General features: G+C 40.9%; 2 protein-coding genes and 1 long non-coding RNA gene across 8 annotated transcripts; 1 reads left to right on the top strand and 2 right to left on the bottom strand.

Annotated features, from left to right (window-relative positions):
• Positions 1 to 1,973: 1,973 nt before the first annotated feature.
• Positions 1,974 to 5,509, bottom strand: LOC4328523 (uncharacterized). Its single transcript, XM_015768851.3, has 8 exons — positions 5,391 to 5,509; positions 5,171 to 5,307; positions 4,857 to 5,050; positions 4,491 to 4,775; positions 3,893 to 3,951; positions 3,751 to 3,787; positions 3,522 to 3,593; positions 1,974 to 2,823 (listed from the first exon to the last, which is right to left on the bottom strand). Exons 1-8 carry the CDS (start codon positions 5,503 to 5,505, stop codon positions 2,082 to 2,084), a joined length of 1,641 nt encoding a protein of 546 aa, XP_015624337.2. The 5' UTR covers positions 5,506 to 5,509; the 3' UTR covers positions 1,974 to 2,081.
• A 4,689-nt stretch (positions 5,510 to 10,198) lies between these two features.
• Positions 10,199 to 21,121, bottom strand: LOC9272403 (uncharacterized). 5 transcript variants are annotated; one of them, XR_010739121.1, is made up of 9 exons: positions 20,726 to 21,121; positions 20,261 to 20,468; positions 19,034 to 19,285; positions 15,220 to 18,681; positions 15,029 to 15,113; positions 12,736 to 12,796; positions 12,589 to 12,613; positions 12,060 to 12,178; positions 10,199 to 10,966 (listed from the first exon to the last, which is right to left on the bottom strand). It is a non-coding gene; the product is annotated as an uncharacterized lncRNA (long non-coding RNA). The 5 variants fall into 5 exon arrangements; XR_010739122.1 differs by lacking the exon at positions 10,199 to 10,966 and having other exon boundaries at positions 11,923 to 12,178; positions 15,220 to 15,296; positions 15,629 to 18,681; XR_010739123.1 differs by lacking the exon at positions 10,199 to 10,966 and having other exon boundaries at positions 11,923 to 12,178; positions 15,220 to 15,296; positions 15,641 to 18,681.
• On the top strand, positions 14,282 to 16,138 carry LOC4328522 (protein RGF1 INDUCIBLE TRANSCRIPTION FACTOR 1). Of its 2 annotated transcripts, none has more exons than XM_015770870.3 (4): positions 14,282 to 14,516; positions 14,601 to 14,846; positions 14,943 to 15,083; positions 15,599 to 16,138. In XM_015770870.3, the coding sequence occupies exons 1-4, from the start codon at positions 14,508 to 14,510 to the stop codon at positions 15,911 to 15,913; spliced, it is 711 nt and encodes a 236-aa protein (XP_015626356.1). In that variant the 5' UTR covers positions 14,282 to 14,507; the 3' UTR covers positions 15,914 to 16,138. The 2 variants fall into 2 exon arrangements, with proteins under 2 accessions (XP_015626356.1, XP_015626355.1); XM_015770869.3 differs by having other exon boundaries at positions 14,285 to 14,516; positions 14,598 to 14,846.
• Positions 21,122 to 21,424: the final 303 nt, after the last annotated feature.

Raw genomic sequence — 21,424 nt, 5'->3', positions numbered from 1 at the left:
GGTGCAGGGTGACACTTCCAGCCAACCGCAGTGGCAAGCGAGGCGAGTGATTAATTTTGCTACTAATCGAAGTGAATGTGAATTAATGTGATCAGTTCGTGTGTCCATATAAAAGGTTGAGAATGTGTTCGCTTTGGGACGCAAAATGTTTGTTGGTGTTGAGCACAACTGCCTCCTCGTTTGGAGGCAGAAAAAGGCTAACTGAATTGGAGAGAGATCCTACAAAAAGGGGCGTACTTTACGTTTATCTGGATGAAAGGATAAGATGTCGATTCCAGTGAGGACAAATATAATCGCGGTGTAAAGCACCGTTTGCTATCTTGAAGATTGTATGATTTGTCTTTGTGTTCCTTGCACTCCGGTATGTTTTCTTGTGTTTTTTTTAAATTACATATAGAAGAGACACACCACACCCACACAGCTTAAAAAGAGGCGAAACACATTCTCCGTGATCCTGGTAGTCGATCAGTCGCCAAAATGGATCACAAGACATTCGACGTCGGGGTGATCCCAGTGACTTGGTTTGTCTGGAAGAAACACAAAAGGGTGTTTGATGAAAAAGCCTCCACGATATAACAACTTTGGGTGGTCATAGGAGACGAATGGAAAACCAACATGGAGGACGGCATGCATTGAAGAGCAGGTACAATAGCATGCTATAAACCAGCTGCAAACATATTTTAAGAAGATAAATAAGGAGAGAGAAGAACAGCGGGCTACAAACATATTTTAAGAAGATAAATAAGAAGAGAGAAAAGCAGCGGGCTATAAATTTGTAGACAGCTGTAGCACGGACTACAAAACACAGTGCGTATGATAGGTGGGACCAGGTATTAATAGTGTAGTATATAACTATTGTATGAATGAGCTATTAGATTGGCTATAGATGAATTGGAGCTAGTAGTTGGCTATACTATTAAACTTGCTCTTAGCCCGATAGTGGTGGTCGGAGTGCAGTTAACTAGTTCTCTAAAGTTTTAGAGTGGGTACAATAGCATGCTACAAGTTAGCTGTAAGCACATGTGGAAAAGAGAAGAGAAGAGAGAGAGAGCACGGACTCCAATACGTTGTATGTATGAGAGGTAGGACCATATATTAATGGTATAGTATATGTTTATAGGTAACTATTATATGAATGAGCTATTAGATTGACTATAGACGAATTGAAGCTGCTAGTTAGCTATACTATTAAACTTGGTCTTAGGGTGTGTTCGGCATCCTGTTTTCCCAACTCTCCCCTTTCGTTTTTCGTGCGCACGCTTTTCAAACGGCTAAACGATGTGCTTTTTTTATAAAAAGTTTTTATACGAAAGTTGTTTAAAAAATCATATTGATCTATTTTTGAAAAACAAATTAGCTAATACTTAATTAATCACGCGCTAATAGACCGTTTCGTTTTCCGTGCGTACCGTTCCTTTTGGGAACTGGCTGCAATGCCCCTTTTCTCAACCCATCTCTCTCATTTTTCGCGCGCACGCTTTTCAAACTGCTAAACAGTGTGTTTTTTGCAAAAAGTTTCTAAATGAAAGTTTCTTAAAAAATAAAATTAATCCTTTTTTAAAAGAAGCAAATACTTAATTAATCACACGCTAATGGACCGCTCCGTTTTCCGTGATCACTCTTTAAGATAGAAACTTGTTCTAGCGAACACAGCCTAAGTAGCCTTGTAAAAATGTGGTTGTAACAGCAGTGCATTGACGTATTGCGGAAGAGCATCGCAGCGTCCGCTTTTATATTTCCTTCATTTTAAAATGCATGACTTGTTAATATTTCATATATCGTTTGATCTTTCATCTTATTTTAAAAACATATATTTCATTTATTTTGTTGTGACTTATTTTATGATCAAACAAAATATAATCTTAACCTATACTTTTACATATTTATATTAAATTTTGAATGAAACAAATGAACAAGTTATGTGAAAAGTCAACGGTGTCGTATATTTTAAAGGGAGGTAAGACATTCTTTCTAAACTCTTAATATACTTTGGCCGGCGAGCGGCGAGACATTTCAAATATTCCAGTTAGCAGAAAAGCAAAAGTGTTTTGTGTTCTAAAAAAGAGAGCAAAAGTAAGTTTCTATCTGTACATCATTCTGGGGCTCTTCAAGAGCGCTCCTTCCTCCAAATGAGAGTGATGCACCGTGTACGGCGACGCCGCCGCCCTGAGCTCCACGGCGTCGCGCCGCCGCCGCCTCTCCCTCGAGTGCGCCACCCACAGCACCACCGACGCCAGCGCGGCGACGGCGACGGCGAGCAAGCCCCGGTACACCTCCGCGCTGTGCCTGCCGAGCCCCGGGCAGTGCTCGTCGCCGACCACCCGGAACGCGCGCCGGACGAACGCGCAGTCCGCCATGTCGGCGAGCACCGGCCCGTACCGCGACAGCGCGTCGCACGCGCTCGCCGCCGCCACCATCTGCGCGTACATCGCCGGCGTGAGGCGCCCGACGGTGGCGCACACCTCCGGCGCCGCCGCCGCGGCGCGGGTGGTGCGGCACACGCGTTCGCGCCACGCGCGCGGCGCGGCGGCGAGGTCGACCTCGCCGGGGTCGCAGCGTTCGCCGGGGCTGCACAGCAGCGGCACCGGCGGGCCGGACTGGTTGTAGTAGAGCGGCGGCGGGAGGCCGGCGGCGGCGGCGTTGGAGACGTTGGCGATGACGCCGTTGAGGACGGTGACGAGGTGGTGCGTCACGTCCTTGCTCCGCGCCAGCGCGTCCGCGGCCGCCGCCGTGTCGACGCAGGGGAGGATGTCGTCGAGCGCCGTGCGCGCCTGCGGGCGCTGCACCCACTCGCCCATGGCGGCGCAGGTGTCACCCACCACGCTGAAACGTCAAGGAATTCTTTTGCTCAGTGTCGAGACAGCAGGTACGTGAGGTCGCCATGGCAGCAAGCAACGGTGAAAATGTAGAAGAAAGTTTTTAAACAAAACATATACCCCATCACAAAATATGACTTGTATATCATTTAAAATTTGTCTAGGAATATTTTGTCTAAAAAAATTTACAGAAAATCTCGACGGGATACCCTTCTATGAGACAATACCTGATACCTGATACTTGTAGTGGTACTAGCTGTATGGTACCCGATACCTGTGATACTTGTTACCCGGTACCTATGATACCTAGAACCTAATACCTGTGATACTCGTGCAAGAGAATAGTTAATATGTCTATTCCGTTGCAACAGGACCCTGTTTTGTAGCAGCCCTCAAAAAATTTATCCCACAATATAACAACTTCTACACCTACATTTCATTCTTAATCAATCATAATCTTCCCTCATTCAAATTGACTACCCACTTTCTCTTCTTAACCAATTATTATTTTTCTCCAATTTAATATCACTTATTTTTTTCTTAATATCCATGTCCAGTGGTAACTTTCTCTTGTTCAATTCTACCTGCATCCTTATATTTTGGAACATATGTATCATTTTTTGAGACGTGAAGCAAATAAAAAATAGTTTTTTCTAGACATGGAGCAAATAATTTGTGGAGTGACTAAAAAGATCGTAGCCTTACTTGTGTAGCAGAAGGAAGGTGCCACAGAGCAAAAGCGTTGCTGCAACCAGAATCCACCCAAGAAACACCAACCTGCATCCAAAACAACCGTGTGGCTCAACACCAGTAACAGATGAATATTTGGGAATCTTATGCCAACTAGGGCAATTCTTTTTAATTTTTTGTAATTTCAGCATGTCAAATGAATTAGTGAAATCATAAAACTCTAAAGGAGTGTTTTCATGCTTACACATAGACGAGTGACTCCATTCCGCATATTGAGAACGCTGAGAAAAAAAGATGCAGAACCAAATAAGTCGCACAAACAGATTAATTACAAAATGTTTTTGCAATTTCAATTCTTCAAAGAGGAAAGGAACTTGTTTTCTCACCGAGCCCAAGAACAGCTAGGATCAACATCGTGGCAGCAACAACAATCAAAATCTTCCTTCTGCAAACAGAACAACCGAAATAAAAGAATTTCTATGAACATCATCAAGGAAAATACTTGTTATGAACACTCATAACAGCAGTATCTATACTTTCTATATAATTGGTACCCACTAACTCCTAAAACTCAACATACAAGTGTGTGGTATGCCACATCATCATCCACTAGCAATTACTATTATTTAGAGTATTTTAGATCTCATACAAATATGATATATCATTTGTAATTTAGTTGTATTTTTAAAACTTAACACGCAAGCAATGTCAAATCACCATCTTCACATTATTTAAACATATAAATCTATCATTTTTATAATATATAACATACATTCATCTATATATCCCGCGCTGCGGGGTGTAGTTTATAAAATATAGCAATCTATAATCGAATGAAGCATATCTTATCTTAGTAGGACGAATCTGAATAAGAGAAATATCTATATTCGCAAACTAGAATACGTTTTTTCTGATTTTAAGTTGCTATATTTTACGACGGATTAACTGTTTATTTTACCATTCATCAGTAAGCTTTTTACCCACATTGTCTCCAAGGCGTCTCGGATCTTGGCGGCGTTGCTCGCCATGCGCGCCGCGAGCTCGTCGGCGGCGGAGCTCATCTTGCGCACGACGCCGTCGATGCTCCCCTTGACGCTGGCCGGCAGCGACACGGGCCCCACGCCGGCCGCCTTGGCCGCCTCCATGGAGCTCGCGAATCCCCTCAGGCTCGCCACCGCGTCGCCGGACTTCCCCGCCACGTACTCCACCGTCGCCGCCGTGCTCCCGTCGAACCGCCCCTGCCCGTCGTACAGCACGCCGCACCCCACGCTGCAAACAATGGCGGCGGCGGCGGTTAGTTTAGTTTACTCACCGGCGGCGAGGTGAGGTGACCGGAGAAATTATACGTACGCGGCGGCGGCGGTGAAGGCGAGGAGGAGGACAAGGGAGACGACCAGCGCCGTGCAGGAGTACGAGCCGCCGCCGCCGCGGCTGCTGCCGGGGCAGCAGCAGAAGCAGCAGCCGGCGAGGAAGAGCGAGACGCCGAACACGACGAACCAGATCGCGGCCGCGGCGAACACCGGCGCCACCGTGAACCCGACCGACTGCATGCACGCGTCGTCACGAACGACGAGCTCAGAATAAAATCAAGAAACGGCCATGGAACAAGAATGGAGGATGGACATGGATCAAGAGGAGGAGGAGGAAGAAGAAGAGGAGCTCACGGCCCAGTAGTGCTCGTCGCTGATGTTCCACCCGCCGGAGTAGAGCCTCAGCCCATCGAGAGGATCCTTCCGCCGCGTCCGCTCCCCGGCGAGCACGAACGTCGTCGTCGACGGCGAGCTCCTGCCGCCTCCGGCCACTGCCGCCGCCGCCGCCACCAATCACATCAAAATTTCACACTTCTTGCCGCGATAAATCAGACAATGCACACGAAATCTTTACCTGCGGATGCATCGGCGGCGGCGGCGGCGAGCAATGCTGCTAAGACGACGAGAGAGAGCACGATCAGCAGGAGGAGAAGAGGAGGAGCACGAGACGCCATGATCACGAACGGCATTGGGCGGCGTCAACTACTACATGTTCTACCTGAATTTCAAACGACGGCAATGGAGGAGATGGCGGAAGTATCGGCAATGAATTTGTGAGTATTTTTCGGTTGGTTGTTTGTTGGCTTCGAAATTTGGGCACGAACAGGTCTTCTTCCTTCCTTCCTTCCTCTTGACTCTTGCAAATTTAATTCCATTCCAGCTTGCATAGTTGCATGCACCGAGCGCCATGGCTAATTTATTTTCAGTAATGAAATGAGTTGTATCTTATACTACAATGGTCCATTAAAAATCTGCTAATACCTCTACTTTTACAGAACTGTTTCATTTTGAAAAAAAAGGGATTAAATTATGCTTTGACCCTTAATTCCATATGATATGTTTTACTACGTCAAAATACAGTACTACCTCCGTTCTAAAATATAGCTATATAGTATAGGATGTGACATTATCTGTCCAGATTCATAGTACTAGATAATGTCACATCCTATATTAGATATCAACATTTTGGGACAGATGAAGTATCAGATTTGACACATCCCTAATATTACTATACATTTAAACATATGTATAATATATACCAATATTTTAATTCTATAAAAATATGTTCTAGTAGCTGTAAATACCAATATTTTGTGATGAATCTGCCATTAAATTTTAGTACACTAGATGTATGTATAATTTGGACTAATCATTGATCAAAATCTAACGAGACCTGGTGATGAATTTAAGAAAATGAACATTTCGCCATGTTCAAAACATAGTTTCGCTAGAATGTCATCCCAAAACGTGATTGATAAAATGCCAACATGAAGCGTATGTCTACTGCCACTTTGCCATTTTCGCCATTTTATTTATTTTCAAAAAGATTTTCTCTCCTCTACTAGATGGTGAGATAAAATTGCCCCTTATAAACTCAGAGAACACGGTGAGAGAGGAGACAGAGAGAAGGGGCGGCAACGCTGCTTGCTGCCGGCCGGCGCGCCGCCTCTCCCCATTGTGCGCGTCCGCCGCGGCGGCCTTCGCATGCTCCGCCCGGCGATGGAGCGGGTGACCAATGAGGAGATGATGGCGAGGACCACATCAGCAACCTCCCGGACGACCAGCTACGTCTTGTCCTGCGCTGGCTCGACACCCGCACGGCGGTCGCCACGGGGGCGCTTCTCTTTTCTTCTCCTCTTCCTCTCGGTTTCTCCTCTCGTTCCCTTTTTCTCTCTTCCTTCTTCGCTTCTTTGCTCGACGCGGCGAGGGGGCGTGGCTGGTGCAGCGGCAAGGCTAGGTGCGAGCTGGCGACCGGGCCAAGGCGACGACGGTCGGCCCAGCACGGTGGCGGCCTGAGGGCGGCCAGGCGGCGTCGGGTGGATGGGGAGAGAAGGTTGGCGTGGCGGCGTCCCAGCGCCGATGAAGACGGCCACGGGGGCGCTCGCGTTGCTCGGCCGCCAAGCTCGGTCTCGCCCCGTCCCACACTGCCATCGACGCCCTCGTCAGCAACAGCGACCACCTCGCCGCGCTCGATCTTGATCCCCTTTCAGCCGATGAGGAGGGGCAATTTGGTCTCATCAAGCCAAATTCCAGCGAAAATGGATTTGAAAATGACGAAAATGGAGAAAATGACAAAGTGGCTGTGATCGCGCGTTTCATATTGGTATTTTAGCGAAACGCGTTTTCATGATGGTATTCCAGCGAAACCGCCTTTTAAAAGTAGCCAAATGTTCATTTTCTCGATGAATTTAGCCTGCAACGGCTGCAATATTTGAGACCAGTGGAAAGTGAAGCTGAACTTCGGTTGCATGCACTTGCACATTTGCGTGGCTAGCTGTATTGTACGTAACTTATGTAGCCAGTCAACAACCTAGCCATAAATTATACTAGCTGCACAATGTATATACCATCAACTATACAATGTATATATAGCTGAAAAAATAGGCATGTTCTGATGTACTGGTACATATACAAGCAAATATACCGTCAACTGTATATATAAATGCAAAATAGCCATGTTCCATGTGCATGCTACCACGTTACAGGCTTTGACAATAGGGCATATCATGCGCTTATTTTGGTGGGTTTCTTTTATTATCGTTTTAAAAGAGACCATCTATACATTTATCAATAAATCTTCTCCTAAAAATTTATGTGATGTAAATATAGTACTCCCTCCATCTACTTTTGATAATCATATTTTATCTTGGCACACAGACCAATGATAAGTAATTCTACTTATCATCTATTTAAACATGCTACTAGTATTCCTCGTAAACAAGCGATTCATTAATATTTACATTTCTCAATGACCATATAGCCAATCATATGTGGAAGAATGGAGAGTCATGCATTAAATCCGAGAAAGTCATTAAGATGATAGGTTGTTGGATTAAAATATGCCTATCAAAAATAAATTTTTCAGATTTAGAAATATGACTATCAAAAAATATATGGAGGGAGTACAATGTAATTTACATTGTAACTTAAGTGTAACTACAATGTAACTGGTATGTAACTTTTATTTAATTTTGAAACAATTAGATTTACTTTAAGATTTGTGCAAGCGAAAAAAAAACACAACGCACACATAAGTGAGGGGATTTGGTCCCGTGACCCCATCCTCGTGAAAATAGCATGTTATCGCAAGATCTTTTAAAATTATATACAAGTTGTATTTATATTGTAGTTACATGTAAGTTATGATGTAATTACACAATGATCACATTATATTTACACTATCAAATTTTTATGAGACAATTTATAGATAAATGTATAGCAAAAACTGCTTTAGAATATAGTTATAAGTATTTAGACATTTAAATTTTACATCTACTAGTGTCATGTGTGTATGTCGCAACGGTGTTGGAAGAAATACGAACGGATGGTTTTAGGGGTTTTTTTTGCCTGAGCTAATCTTTATTTTCATGGCATCAATTGCTAGCCGACTGTAAATTATCATCGTTGTTAGTCGCGCGTAATTGCCAGCCGACTTTAGGATTTTCATCATAGTTCATTTTTTTTCCCATGGCTTATCGGCTTGGATCTATCTGAAGACTTAAATGAATAGCCATTGCTGTTCAGAATCCGATAGGACACAATCGAGCGGCGTTTGCTTTTGTTTGTTTTTGTGCAGCTGAGTTTAAATTCGACCTTATCCTCGGTGAAAATCACAAGCCGTGCCACTATAACTGTATAGAAGCTAATCGGCCAATTAAATCTAGAGAGTTACTATACAACTGAATCATGTTAGGACGTACAACTGAATCCTATTGGGATAGGATGATACCGGTTAGGTATCAGGACATATATCTCTAAGGTATACTTTTTCCGTAAAAAAAAACCAATCCTATGTTTGAATCTAGACACATGTATTAGGTTTTTTTATTTTTGGAACGGATGGAGTATGTCCTGATACTCCAGACACCAAAGCATCGTCGCCAGTGGTCCCATTGTCCACGTCCCACGTCAGAGCTCGTCGCCGACGGCCGCATCCTCCATTGTCCACGCCACAATGGAGCTCGTTGCTAACGGGCCAGCAACTTGGTCCATTTATATATGGCCCATTCAATTATTGATCTCATTGGTCCAGTCGCGTTGCCCATTTCTTTTCTAAATGGGCTTTCACGGCCCATTAATTGGCCTAGATGGGCCTCAACTTTGGCTAATTGGCACGGGCAAGCAGGGACACAGCCCGAAACGCAGAACAGAGTCTCCTCCCATCACATCTGCACCGACAAACAAAATGAAAAAATGTCGAATTTTTTTCATTTTTAAATTTTTTTCTTTTAATATTTACAGAAATAATCTATCGGCGCAACTAGGGCGGCAAGCTAACGTGGCAGACAGCAGCTCGACGGCGCCGTCTGCCAAAAAGCAATTTTTGCAGCCCTGAAGAGCATTTGGCTCGTACTTTTTGCATCTGGGCCCCTTGCCACCCTACCAGAGGACGGCAAGGGACCCAGATGCAAAAGGTACCAGCCAAAAAGTACTAGTCCCGGGCTAGCTTTTTTTGCAAAGGGGGGGGGCGGCAAGGGTTTTCGTGCAAAAAAAAAACCCTCCCTCTCCCGTCTGCCGTCACCGCCCGTCCCTCCCCCATTTGCCACGTCAGCTTGCCGCTCTAGTGGAGGGCGGCAGGGTCTGGATTATTTTTTGTAAATATTAAAAGAAAAAAAATTTAAAAATGAAAAAAATTCAAAACTGTCTCGCCATGAACTCCGAATTTTGCAGATGGTAGTACCTAATAAATACAGAAGTAGCTACCAAATTGGACGACGAAATCCTTTGAATTTTGGGGCTGACCGGAAACGATAGCTGCTGCAGAAGCAAGTACTACCAACATACCTTTTGCAAATGGTACTCCCTTCATCAATAAGAGTTACTTATTTTATATTTTAGTTTTTTCCAAATAAGTTATTTCTATTTGCAGTCTCTATACATCCAACACTTAAATGAAGAGATAAATTAAATGTTTTAAATTAAATGTTTGATCAAAATCTGAGCAGCTATCTTAATACTCATTGGTTGCATGCAGATATACACTCATTGATCTTTATTATATGCAAGATGAGTTAATTTTTTTTGGTTTTGATGATAATAATGTAACTTTTATGGAAGAAAGGAGAACAAGATACCACATTGGAGGATGAAATCCTTTAAATTGTGCAGATGGTAGTAGTACATCAATTCAGAATTGAGTGTGATACAAATCGAAAATCCAACAAGCTCTCGAGTTCTTCTTTTCGATGTGTTTACACGTCCTTCTCGGGATACAACAAGAAATAGTCTACTACTACTCACTCCTTTTACAAAATTTACACATTCTTTTATCACAAGACCAAGAAAAAAAAACTCATCTTGCATTTAATAAAGATCAAGAAGTATATATATGCATGTGACCGATAAGTATTAAGATGATTTCTCAGGTTTTGATCAAACATTTAATTTAGCTTTCCATTTAAGTTTTGGATACATTAAAAGTTACAAATAGAAATAACTCACATAAAAAATAAATATGAAATATATCAACTTGGAGAGAGTACAAACGAATGAGCTAATTAATCGTCGCATTCTCTAGTCCCCTCAATTACGCTTAAAATACATGCATAAAACCATGCTCGAGATTCGTGTTCTATAGCTCCGGATTTCAATACAAGACTGACCAGATCTCAAGGCCTTGTAAAAAAAAAAAAAAAACTAAACCAAACATAGTGCAATTAACCCCTCGCCGAGCCGATCAGCAACAGCAACAGGGAGGCCTACGGCGATGAGGCGGCCACACGAGATCCCATCCAACGCGTGGCCCGACGCGCGGCACGTGACCGCGCCTCCCCGCATTAACCCCCCCTTGTGTCAGACCCCCCTCACGTGACCGGCACCACCCTCATGGCCCACCGCCCCGCCACGTGTGCGTGCCTTGGATTTTCTACGCAAAGGTCGTACGCCCACACGTGCGGGGGCGCTGCACATGCGCAGCGGTTGTAGCGAAAGCTAAAAAAGGAGAAAAGTACTATTATAAAAATTAAAGATGTTTTTACCGATACTTTGGTACGTCATCCGTGTATGAGTATATTTGTAATTTCGTTCGCTTTTAGAAATACGTAAGGAGTCATGTAAGAAATCTCTTTAAAAAAAACTTGCATATTAACGTGAGACGATTAAACTCCTAACCACAGCTCATGATTTTCTCATGTGATTCAAATCCTAAGACTTCACCCGTTACCATGTACGGGTATTTTTTCTATAAAATTAAAATTAAAAAAAATAAAAGAGAGGAGTTGGAAGTTGGGATCTCGTGGACCATCGAATTTTTCTACTGTCACCAGTTAATCCTGGCCGTACATCACCGACCACGGACACTGGCATCTGGGGCCCCGAGACGTGGGCCCACTTGTCATTGGGTGGCGGTAGGTTGAGGGTGGAGGGATGGAGGGGTTTTGGGTGGCCTTTGCAGTCCGGTGGAGAGATTTGACCGTAAGACCGACAAAGTGATGTGTTAGAACCATGAAAGATTACTGCGATTTACTAAAATAATGGCATGATTATAATATTATAATGAGATGTCTACTTGGGTGTAGTGTGTGACCCAACAAGCTATAGCTAGTAGTAAAACCAGATGCATGATCAAATAATAGGGTGACCTACAAGGAGGCTACAGCTAGAAACAAGAAACAACAACATCCATTGCTTACCCATTACTCATGGGGGCTAATTAGCAGCTGGTCCTTAATTTGCTTAGACAGATTAACAACGTGATTTTTAGGTCAAATCCTAGTAGCTGGATGCTAGGGGAAATTAAAAGGTTGTAGGCTTTGGAGCTTTGCTATCACAAGAACCGGGTTGTTGTTATTCCATGGATTATTGATAGGTACATGCATGTATCCCATTCCCCAATTCATGCTTTAGCCTTGTCATAAAAATATAATAATGTAAAATAAATAAAAAGCTTTAGCAAATTCCAATCTCTCTCTGAATAAAGCTTCAGGTTTCTTTGCATTTTAGAAAGGAGAATCTCGATGTAGCTTTCCTATTTATGCATGCACCACTGATGATATATACAGAGCATTGGCAACGTATTATGTACCTCATTCACATGTCATGTTCTGATGCTTTCTTTATCTGACACTTTCTCCTCTAATCCCCATTTCATCTGCATTCAACACCATCATTGTGCAGAGAAAGGGAGTGATGAAACAGCTGTTCCTGAAACAACCAAAATTAAATCAGATACATTCAAAATTAAATTTTAAAACTTAATTTTAGAGTGATTTTGATGTTATTTTTCCAGCATTGGTTTTTAAGTCGCTAAGAGCACACACATAAAAGTTTTAAGTTTTGTCGCTGATAAGCGTTACGGTTTATAATCGGCTTTAGGCAAAACAATAAGACTCTAAAGAAACTGAGAAAGAACTGTCTTTCTTTGTATCTGGAGACCAGGTGAACATGGAAAGATTAAGAGAAAATGCATGAATGGTACACAATATCAAAAGGTATCAGAGATGAAAAGTTTTTGCTTTTGTTAGAGCCATGATATATATCACTTAATATTCCGTTTGACTTCCACAGTTGAAAGACCAGTCAGACATTTTAAGGTGAGCTGTCCATCAACTCACCCTTTCAGGGACAATGGGCCAATCTCTGCAATGCAGTTCAGAATATTAGGATGCATCGTCAGATAAATCACATCAGGAACTCTGATCCATCGGTACAGTCCAGAAAAATGAACTCTATGCATGATGCAAAGTTATTCTTTTGCGAACCTTGACAGAAGCACACCTGGGACAGACCATTGCAGTCCTCATCAAATCCACACCTGGAAGGCTAGAAGTCAAGCCAAATCACAGCTGTTAGATTTAAGCAGTAGTAGTTATCTTTTGAAATCAGGAAATCTTGCATGTATAAACACCAAAACAGAGACAATTTATCTATTTAGTGCAAAGGAGTAGTAACTTAGGCCAAAAAGGTTGGATATACCATGTTAGAAAGGTCTCACAGCACAAGTACACAGTATATACCCCATAAAGAAAAAGTTCAAATCTACATTGTATTTGTACCTGTATTATCTCCATTGCATAGCATTCAAATTTGTATTCAAAACAAGAACTGTTGAAGAGTAAAACAGATTGTAGGTTCCAAAAAAGTTTAATCACAGAATGCATAACAGGTTTGAGTTTTTGTAGTTTACCATTTGAGATATAAAACTCAAGTAAAACAACAGCTAGCCTGTAGCAAACACGATGGGGCAAAGCCCAAGGCAGTAATTTGTTAGTGGAGACTGGTGATTTATATTGTATGCATGTGTTGCCCAAGAAAGGCCATCCTCTCCCCCACACATAAGCCTCCAAACAAGGAATCAAAGGGCTTCTTGGGCACTGCATTTGTTTAAGAGTGGTGAGCTCTATAGCCAAGACTAGAGATTGGAGCTTTGGTCATAAGTTAAAAAGTTTGGACAAGGATTGGGAAACACTAGAAACAGCATCCACGTTCTCCTCACCTCCCCACCTCCCTTTCTACCCTTTATATAATTGTTTTTGTATGCTTTGTTGGCTCACTATGTACAAGTCATGCACATTGGTCCAATCCCCAAGAGATGCAGCAGATTTTAATGTTAAAACACCAGACCTTTCCATGTTGCAATGCCACCAGAAATGAGCATTTGTGAACATTTCTTGTTTATTGTTGGAAAAAAGAGAGACAATATATGTTGCTGAGGAGTAATATCCCAAGTGACTAAAATTCTACATAAAGCCTTTACCCACATAAACCATGTTAACAGTTGATTGCACATTTTATCTGTTTGAATGGTAGTCTGTCATAATTTCTAAAGGAGAAGATAGAATGGTAAATTAATTAATAACGCAAACAATAATTTACCATGTCACCTAAATTGCATATGAAATTGTATGATTGCGGTCAAGCAAATCTAAATGGGGCGAACTTGATTTATGCTTCACTAGCCAATCCTGAACAGTCTTGTAAAATGTAAATTCTTTGAATTTCAGTACTGTTTTGAGTTGAACCTGACAAAATCATGATAGATTAGTTGACTTTTCTCTAAGAGGAAAAAAAACCTTTTGTGGCAATTTTTCTATAATCTCAGAGAATTTTATTGGAATTTTTGAATCAACTCTAACCTCTTAAGATAAATGGTCCAATAAAAAACTAAATTTTGTAAAATGTAGTATTTGATTATCATAATATCACATCCAGCACCTACAACGGCAATTCCGGAACATGTTCTTAATAAGATGCACAAAGTTAACTACACATGGCTATCACTACCCTTTCATAAAGCAAGGTGCATTCCATGATAGTGCCAGAGATTAAGGAGTCAAATGTCAAAAGCCCTAGTGGTGCAAATATATAGCCCCCCGTCTATGGTTGAATCTTTAATCCTTCTTATCCCACTAAACACCCCCTCCTCTCATCCTTCATAAGTTGTACGTATCCTCCTTCCTCACAGCACCTCACCCTCACCCTCACCCAGCCAAAACCACACACAACACCAAAGGATTTCACATCAACAACACACATGATCATGGTGAGGATTCCAAACTTCTTCATACTATCATGAAAATTCTCTCTATCAATTGAAAATTTACTTGGAATTTCGCAACCTCAGCAGGCTATGTGGAAGCCAGCATGGTTAGAGGCCCTGAACACACAGAAGTTCTTCATAGCATGCTCTTTCCATGAGCATGCGAAGAAGAATGAGAAGAACATCTGTTGCCTTGACTGCTGCACCAGCATCTGCCCACACTGTGTGGCAGCACACCGTGTGCACAGGCTACTGCAGGTGCGGCGCTACGTCTACCATGATGTTGTCCGGCTGGAGGACCTTGAGAAGCTGATCGATTGCTCCAGTGTTCAGGTACATCAAATATGCATAGTGCATGCATGCAAGTTTGATAGTTGTGCAAGGGTTAATATGTATGCAGCCTTACAATTCTGTATCTACATGGTGCAGTCATACACAATTAACAGCTCAAAGGTCGTTTTCCTGAAGAAAAGACCACAGAACAGGCAATTTAAAGGGTCAGGGAATATCTGCACCTCTTGCGATAGAAGCCTCCAAGAACCCTATTTCCACTGCTCTCTGGATTGCAAGGTGATTGGCTGGAATTATGATATCGTTATTCTGTGTTTAGATGCAACTGAATTTCGGTGAGCATGAGCATGCTAAATAAGATAACATAATTATGGAATTATGATCTAGAAGGCACTTAGGAAGAACATTATCTTACCTTGTTTCACATGCATATACACATTGGTCCGGCTACCCGAAGAAACCAATCACAGATTAACTGAGAACTAGAAAGAACTTTTAAAAAAAAAACAAATCATATTAGCAGCTTTATGCCAATTACCAAGAGGAAAATGCTTCAGATGCAACAATTATGTGCCATATCCATATTGCAAGTGATCTCAGCTTCGATAATTTCTCATTTCCTTAATATATAACAACTTCCTTCAATATGCATTGTTAAGATTAAATGTAGTATGCATGTATTCTAAACTTGTAATATGTAAATATGTTCAGATAGTCATTAAACACAATTTGAGCTTACTTAGATTTTTGGGGGAGCACATATGGAAATTATTAACATTATGCATCCATTTCAGGTGGAATATATATTACGGCAAAAGAAAGACCTGTCAGCATACTTGCGTCCATGCAAGACCTTGCAGCTTGGTCCAGATTTCTTCATTCCTCATGATGCTGATGATGAGACAACGCACTCAACCCTTGTTGATGTTGACGAGCCCATGGGATCATCAGACTCAGAGAATTTGAGTGCACCATGCCCAAATTTTGTCCGAAAGAAGCGGAGTGGACCATATATCTGTGCACGATCTGCAAACCGAGTTTCTGATGATGATATGGCAACAAACATGAGCAGAAGAAAAGGTGTTCCTCATAGATCACCTTTGTGCTGATAAAAGATCAATAATTAAATAGTTTTTTTCCCTTTTTTTTGCTTTTTTTGAGTTCTTTATCTCTTGGACAAAGCTGGTGCACTATTGACAGAATTTTGTCTCCATGGAACCCTGTGATTTCAATGTACATCACCAGAGGCAATTGTACTCAAATTCTTCATGTAGATGCACCAGTTCATATATATGTACGCCTTAAAATAGTTCATATTATCCCCTTTCTTCTTAGTATGGTATTACTGTTATTTTAGAGGAAGCAAAATGCACTGGACTTATTTTGGGTTGGTCATTAGTTAGTTAAGTTTAACACCTAGATATGATAATGGGACCATTATGTTAAATTACCTTTTATGGCAGAGGGTACCATTTTTATTATTGAAATGTGCACAAGCATGGCCAATAATCAATTCACAAATTTGGATATCAGCAAAGAAATTCAATAATTCTATCCAGAGAGTGTCAATCTGGACCAAATAGTATTTGGAGACTGAAAAATTTTTCTGTCACTTGTAACAAATAGTAGTAGTAAAGAAGTAATATCATGCCAAAATGCATTTTAATATAATCAAGGACCTGGAATACTGCGAACATTTCTAGAGGAATTTTGATAATTCCAGTTTTTTCTTGTAATTACCTTAAAAGTTATTCATGTAACAATAAAAGCATATGTTGCTAAATATTCAGCTATGTTTAAGCAACTACAAAACCAGCGAAAACTCAGAGCCCCATGGATATAAAAAATGTTTCAAGCTCTTGTCTGAATGGTAAAGATCCAAATTAGAAATGTGAGATGGGTACTAAAAATGGCAGCCTACAAATGCTACAGATACATTCTTATTGTAACAAATGTTAAGCTCTAGCTAGCTATGTTAGTTTCCATAGGAGATAGGTGTGTTTAACTTAACAGAGGTGCAATTCTAAAGATCAACTGACAGAATAACAGCTTTCTCCTACCAAACACAAGGTTGCAAAATTCTCGGTCTACCTTGCATTGTATTGCCCTTTTCATGCCTACAACAAATCTTAAGAGAATATACAAACTTCTTGAAACTGTAAAGCCTCCATGAAATCAATCATATCAGAGAAAGACAACACTATGCTTCTTGTTTGATTACGTTTTGCTTCACAGGGAAGGGTAGGAACACAAAGTTAAAATAAGCTTGAAATCATTGGAAGTTGAGCAATTCTAGTTTTAACTAGTGAAGCCCTCAGCAATGCCTACTCAGATCATCTCGAGATCAGAACGTAAGAATAATATTTTTCTCCATGCACCTCGTGATATGATTCGGCGCATATAGCTGGAAAGCTCGGGAAGTGCACTCGTGCGCGTCATCGACTAAATATTATATCCATATTAAGATAATCTAATGTCTACTTAAACAGTGAAATCTTTGTCATCCTCCTATGATGATGATTATAAAAAAGGATCGGTCTAGTTACAGGTACAGGGCTTCTCTCTCCTTGACTTTGACTGGATTTTCTGTAAGCATTTTAACTGCTGTAATTTCTTAGATTGTCTATTGTGTTTTGTCCTTGACATAGCGAAGATACAAGCACCATCTAGTTTATTGGTCTCTCTCTAATCTATTTAAATCGGAAGGATTAACATTCAAAGGTAAAGAAAAATTTGGTGATTGGGGAACATGCAAGTTACAGAAGAGTAAATTCAAAACTTCAGATACAATTTTCAAATATCATGTAAATGATTAAAGATTATTAAAGATGTCTGTGGATCCAAACGTAGATTTGGATTAGCACTCTTTTGTGAAGGGGAAATACCTACGGGGCAGTTGAGCATGTCATGCCTGGTAGGCAAGTTAATGGAAGTTGGCTATACCATTATGATCATATGAAATGGGCTTTCTTTTTTTGTCCAAGTCATGTTATCATATCATAAGTGTGTTAAAAATACATAACCATGTTCCGGCAAAGTCAGGTACATGCAGCAAGATAATAGCCTGATGTAAAAGGGGAAAAACGGAAGAGTAGTAATACACCAAGGAAATGGAAGTCTTAAGAAGAAGAAATATCAATATGTTCATAATTTGTTGGCATCATTCACTAAATCATAGAAAAGGCATAAAATATTTGTGGGGTGGGGTGCAGTGAGGGGAATAAAATCCAGGAAATTTGAGAAATTTGGATGCAGAAAACTGCTGTGTTTAAGGTTCAAATCTTAGGATGAAGCATGAAACTCAATGTTTCAAAAATACCACAGTAGTACCTACAACTATTAATTTAAAAGAGATTATAGTTCTAACAAGGTGCGGAATATAAGAACACCTATTTCACTTTTTGGTGAATCATCCTAGAAAATGATGTATCAAGTGAGAACTAGATTCTAAAGCAGCACAGTTTGGACATTCGATCTCGTCTGACTTAGTGGAACTTCGGTACTCAGCATTGAGAAGTCTGAGAGAGAATATGTTGAGTACAGAAGATTCAAAAATGTAAGGTGCAAAGTTGTTCCTTTTTTTTTAGCAGAGAAATTTCTCTATTCTACATATCTAACTGAGATATCTGACATCTAATAAGATCTCAGATTGTGAGTCCATAAGCTCTTATTTTAGATGAATTCTGACGTGATAAACCATAAATTGTTCAATGCATAGAGATATTCATATTAACCCACACATTTTCCTTTTTAATGAAAACCTCATAAGCTGTAATTTTTGGACATTCAAGTCTTAGAGCTAGTTTATGGTCTATGCTCTTCAATTTCCTCTATATAGTTCCAGTAAAACAGTGCATTATCCCTTTTCCTTACATCCCTGAAATGAAAAATTAAGTACCCAAAATCAATTAAGAATTTATGCAAGCAGAAAACAGTAGTATTGTAATGTAACTCCTATCAAGTCCATGAGCAACACTCCATCATTGACAGAAGTGTCTATGCATAGAGCATCTGAACCCAATAAGTACTCAGTGTGCCCTTTCTCAGACAGCACAGATATATGGGTGACACTTCACAATAGGTGAAGTCAACCACATGAACTACTGAAGGACAGCCATGCTAATCACCTCAAACAGTCAACCAAATTAAGAAATATCATCATTTTATGTTTTTGGGGATGCTCGGTCAATACAGTACAAATTACCAAATAGTAAAGGATGAGTTGAAACCTGATTTGTGAAGATCTCCAGATATGTTGACTGCAGACATGGTAGGTGGTAGGTACACAATAGAGCCGACATATTCTGAATAGTATAACCAGGTTGGTAAATTATTTTCCTCTACTGATTAGCCATGAATCACACCAGATCTGGCATTAAATTAATATAATCTCTCGTCTGATTTGCTATTTTCAGGTAATGATGAAGATTAATATTCATTACTAATTAGTTTTGCCATTTCCAGGTTGTACGAAGCAGGGCCTGGCAAAATGAAAGTAGCAATAGGTCAGGAAGCTGGCAACCACATTTACAAGATAGGACTGGTCCCAGAAAGCTGACTGACTCAGATGTTAGGGGTGTGTTTAGATAGGGTTCTCTTTGAAAGTTATGGTAGTTTTAAGTCCTACTCCACCTTTAACTGGAGCAATGATCCCTGCATTTTTCATTGAAAGGAAACAATGTCCTAGAATGATCTATAGATTGCCTAGAAGACAAAGAAATAATGATGAAAAGGGTAACTTGCTACCAGAGGTAGAGCTAAATAAAGCTAATAAGTGTTATTAGAAACAATGGTTAGTTATGCATTAGCTACAATTATGAACAACAGACATGTTTACAAAATGATGAATAATGTGAGAAACCATTTGTATCACGTGCTAATTTATGAAAAATAAATGACATATCAGAGTATTTTATTGATATGGATCACGATATCACATACTATCAGGCTGCTACTCGTAGAGTACTGTACAATATTGCATAAATATTTTGAAGTATATTTAGGAACCTGCATGTCTTTAATATCACCTTGAAACCAAGGTTCAAAAAAATCTGACTATTTTTATATATGTTATGCAAATATTGCTTAAGAACATTATAATCACTTCAGAAGACTAGAGTTTTACTGTGAAAGTATAAAGCTGAATAGTTCTGAGGCTACAGCTTCAGTATATGGATACAAGAGAATGACCAATAGCATTTACATTTTTCTCAGTCCAAGATGAGAACATATCTTCTTAGTCTGTAATAAAGGTCTAGATGATCATACCTGGTTGATTAATCTGCAAGATGAGTTATGCTAAACTAGAATAGCAGACACTAGACTAACACGGAAAAATAGCATGAAGATACCTGTCTCAGCTTCTCAGGGACCACAATGCTTTGAATGGAAAAGTATTTACTCATCAACTATTTGCTGCACTTTGAATACTGAACTCAGAACTACGAATTACTAACCTGGAACATGCATGAAGTCAATGGTTCAATCAGCCTTTTAACCAAAGTCCGCACATGCCAAATGAGACACAAATTTCAACCTAGAGGGCTAGGCCCAATGGGACAGCCCATAATTGCATATAGATGATCCATAGTGTGATGGTACGCGGCAGACACGAACACATGATATTTGATTAAAGCCCTACCAGCTGAGAGTGAGATAGCTTTCCTGTAAAGTTACACAACAAAAATGTGAATACTCAAACATTAATTAAATCATATTCAAGCTAAATCCGCACCTAAGATAAGAAAAATAAAATCCACGCGGAAGATGAAAATAGGACATTTGCAGTGTGAATTCGCCTAAGCCAAAGTAACTCAGTACTAAGTTGGTACGTTCCCCAAACTGTAAGCCATCACCCCAAAATACTACAAAGATTTCATATATCGGTACAATGCATCAAAATTTCAGCACTGAAGTTGCACCTCGCGGGAACACACCGCCGTAGCAAACCCCGCATCCGGCACCCGCGAGAACGACGATCTGTACAGTTTGCACTGCATCCCGGCGCGACATTACGTCGAACACCCGGCGGGCGAGCAACCAATTCTCGAACGCTCTCACCACTGGCCTCTCCCCTATCTCCCCACCGCGATCTCCTCGCATCAACCTCAGAGAAAGAGCTGCGCCGAACCGTCACGAGGCGGCGGCTGGGGTTGCCGGCGGCGGGCGCCACCGGAGGAGCCACTACGCCGCCGGTGATCGATCGCTCGCTCGCTTCCTCTTCCGTTGCGAGTTGCGATCGACCATCCACGGCTCGGCTCTGTCACTGACAGGTGGGTCCCACACCGTCAGCAGTAGGACATAAAAGTGAAATTTTCAGAAATCCCATGAAACCTCAAGTATATAACTGGTGGCATAAATGTATCACAAAACCTTATCTCCATTTCGGCAAACATTACTAAGATTTTTAAAATATAGATTGTATTTGAAACTTTTAGTTGTTGACATCTTACTTAAGGTTGTTGGATCAACTCTTCCCTTCTTCAACAAGCATTGTTTCAGATATGCCAAAATTAATTTAAATTTGAAAAGGGTGAAGTTTTGTACTCCAAAACATTTAAATCATAAAACACGTGATTATACGCCAAAATCATACTGACGTGGGTTTTATGTATTTGACC

Source organism: Oryza sativa, chromosome 2 (assembly GCF_034140825.1).
Source record: "Oryza sativa Japonica Group chromosome 2, ASM3414082v1".
Taxonomy (NCBI): domain Eukaryota; kingdom Viridiplantae; phylum Streptophyta; class Magnoliopsida; order Poales; family Poaceae; genus Oryza; species Oryza sativa.
The sequence above is the reverse complement of the archived record's forward strand: the minus strand, read 5'-3'. Positions and strand labels throughout refer to the sequence as shown.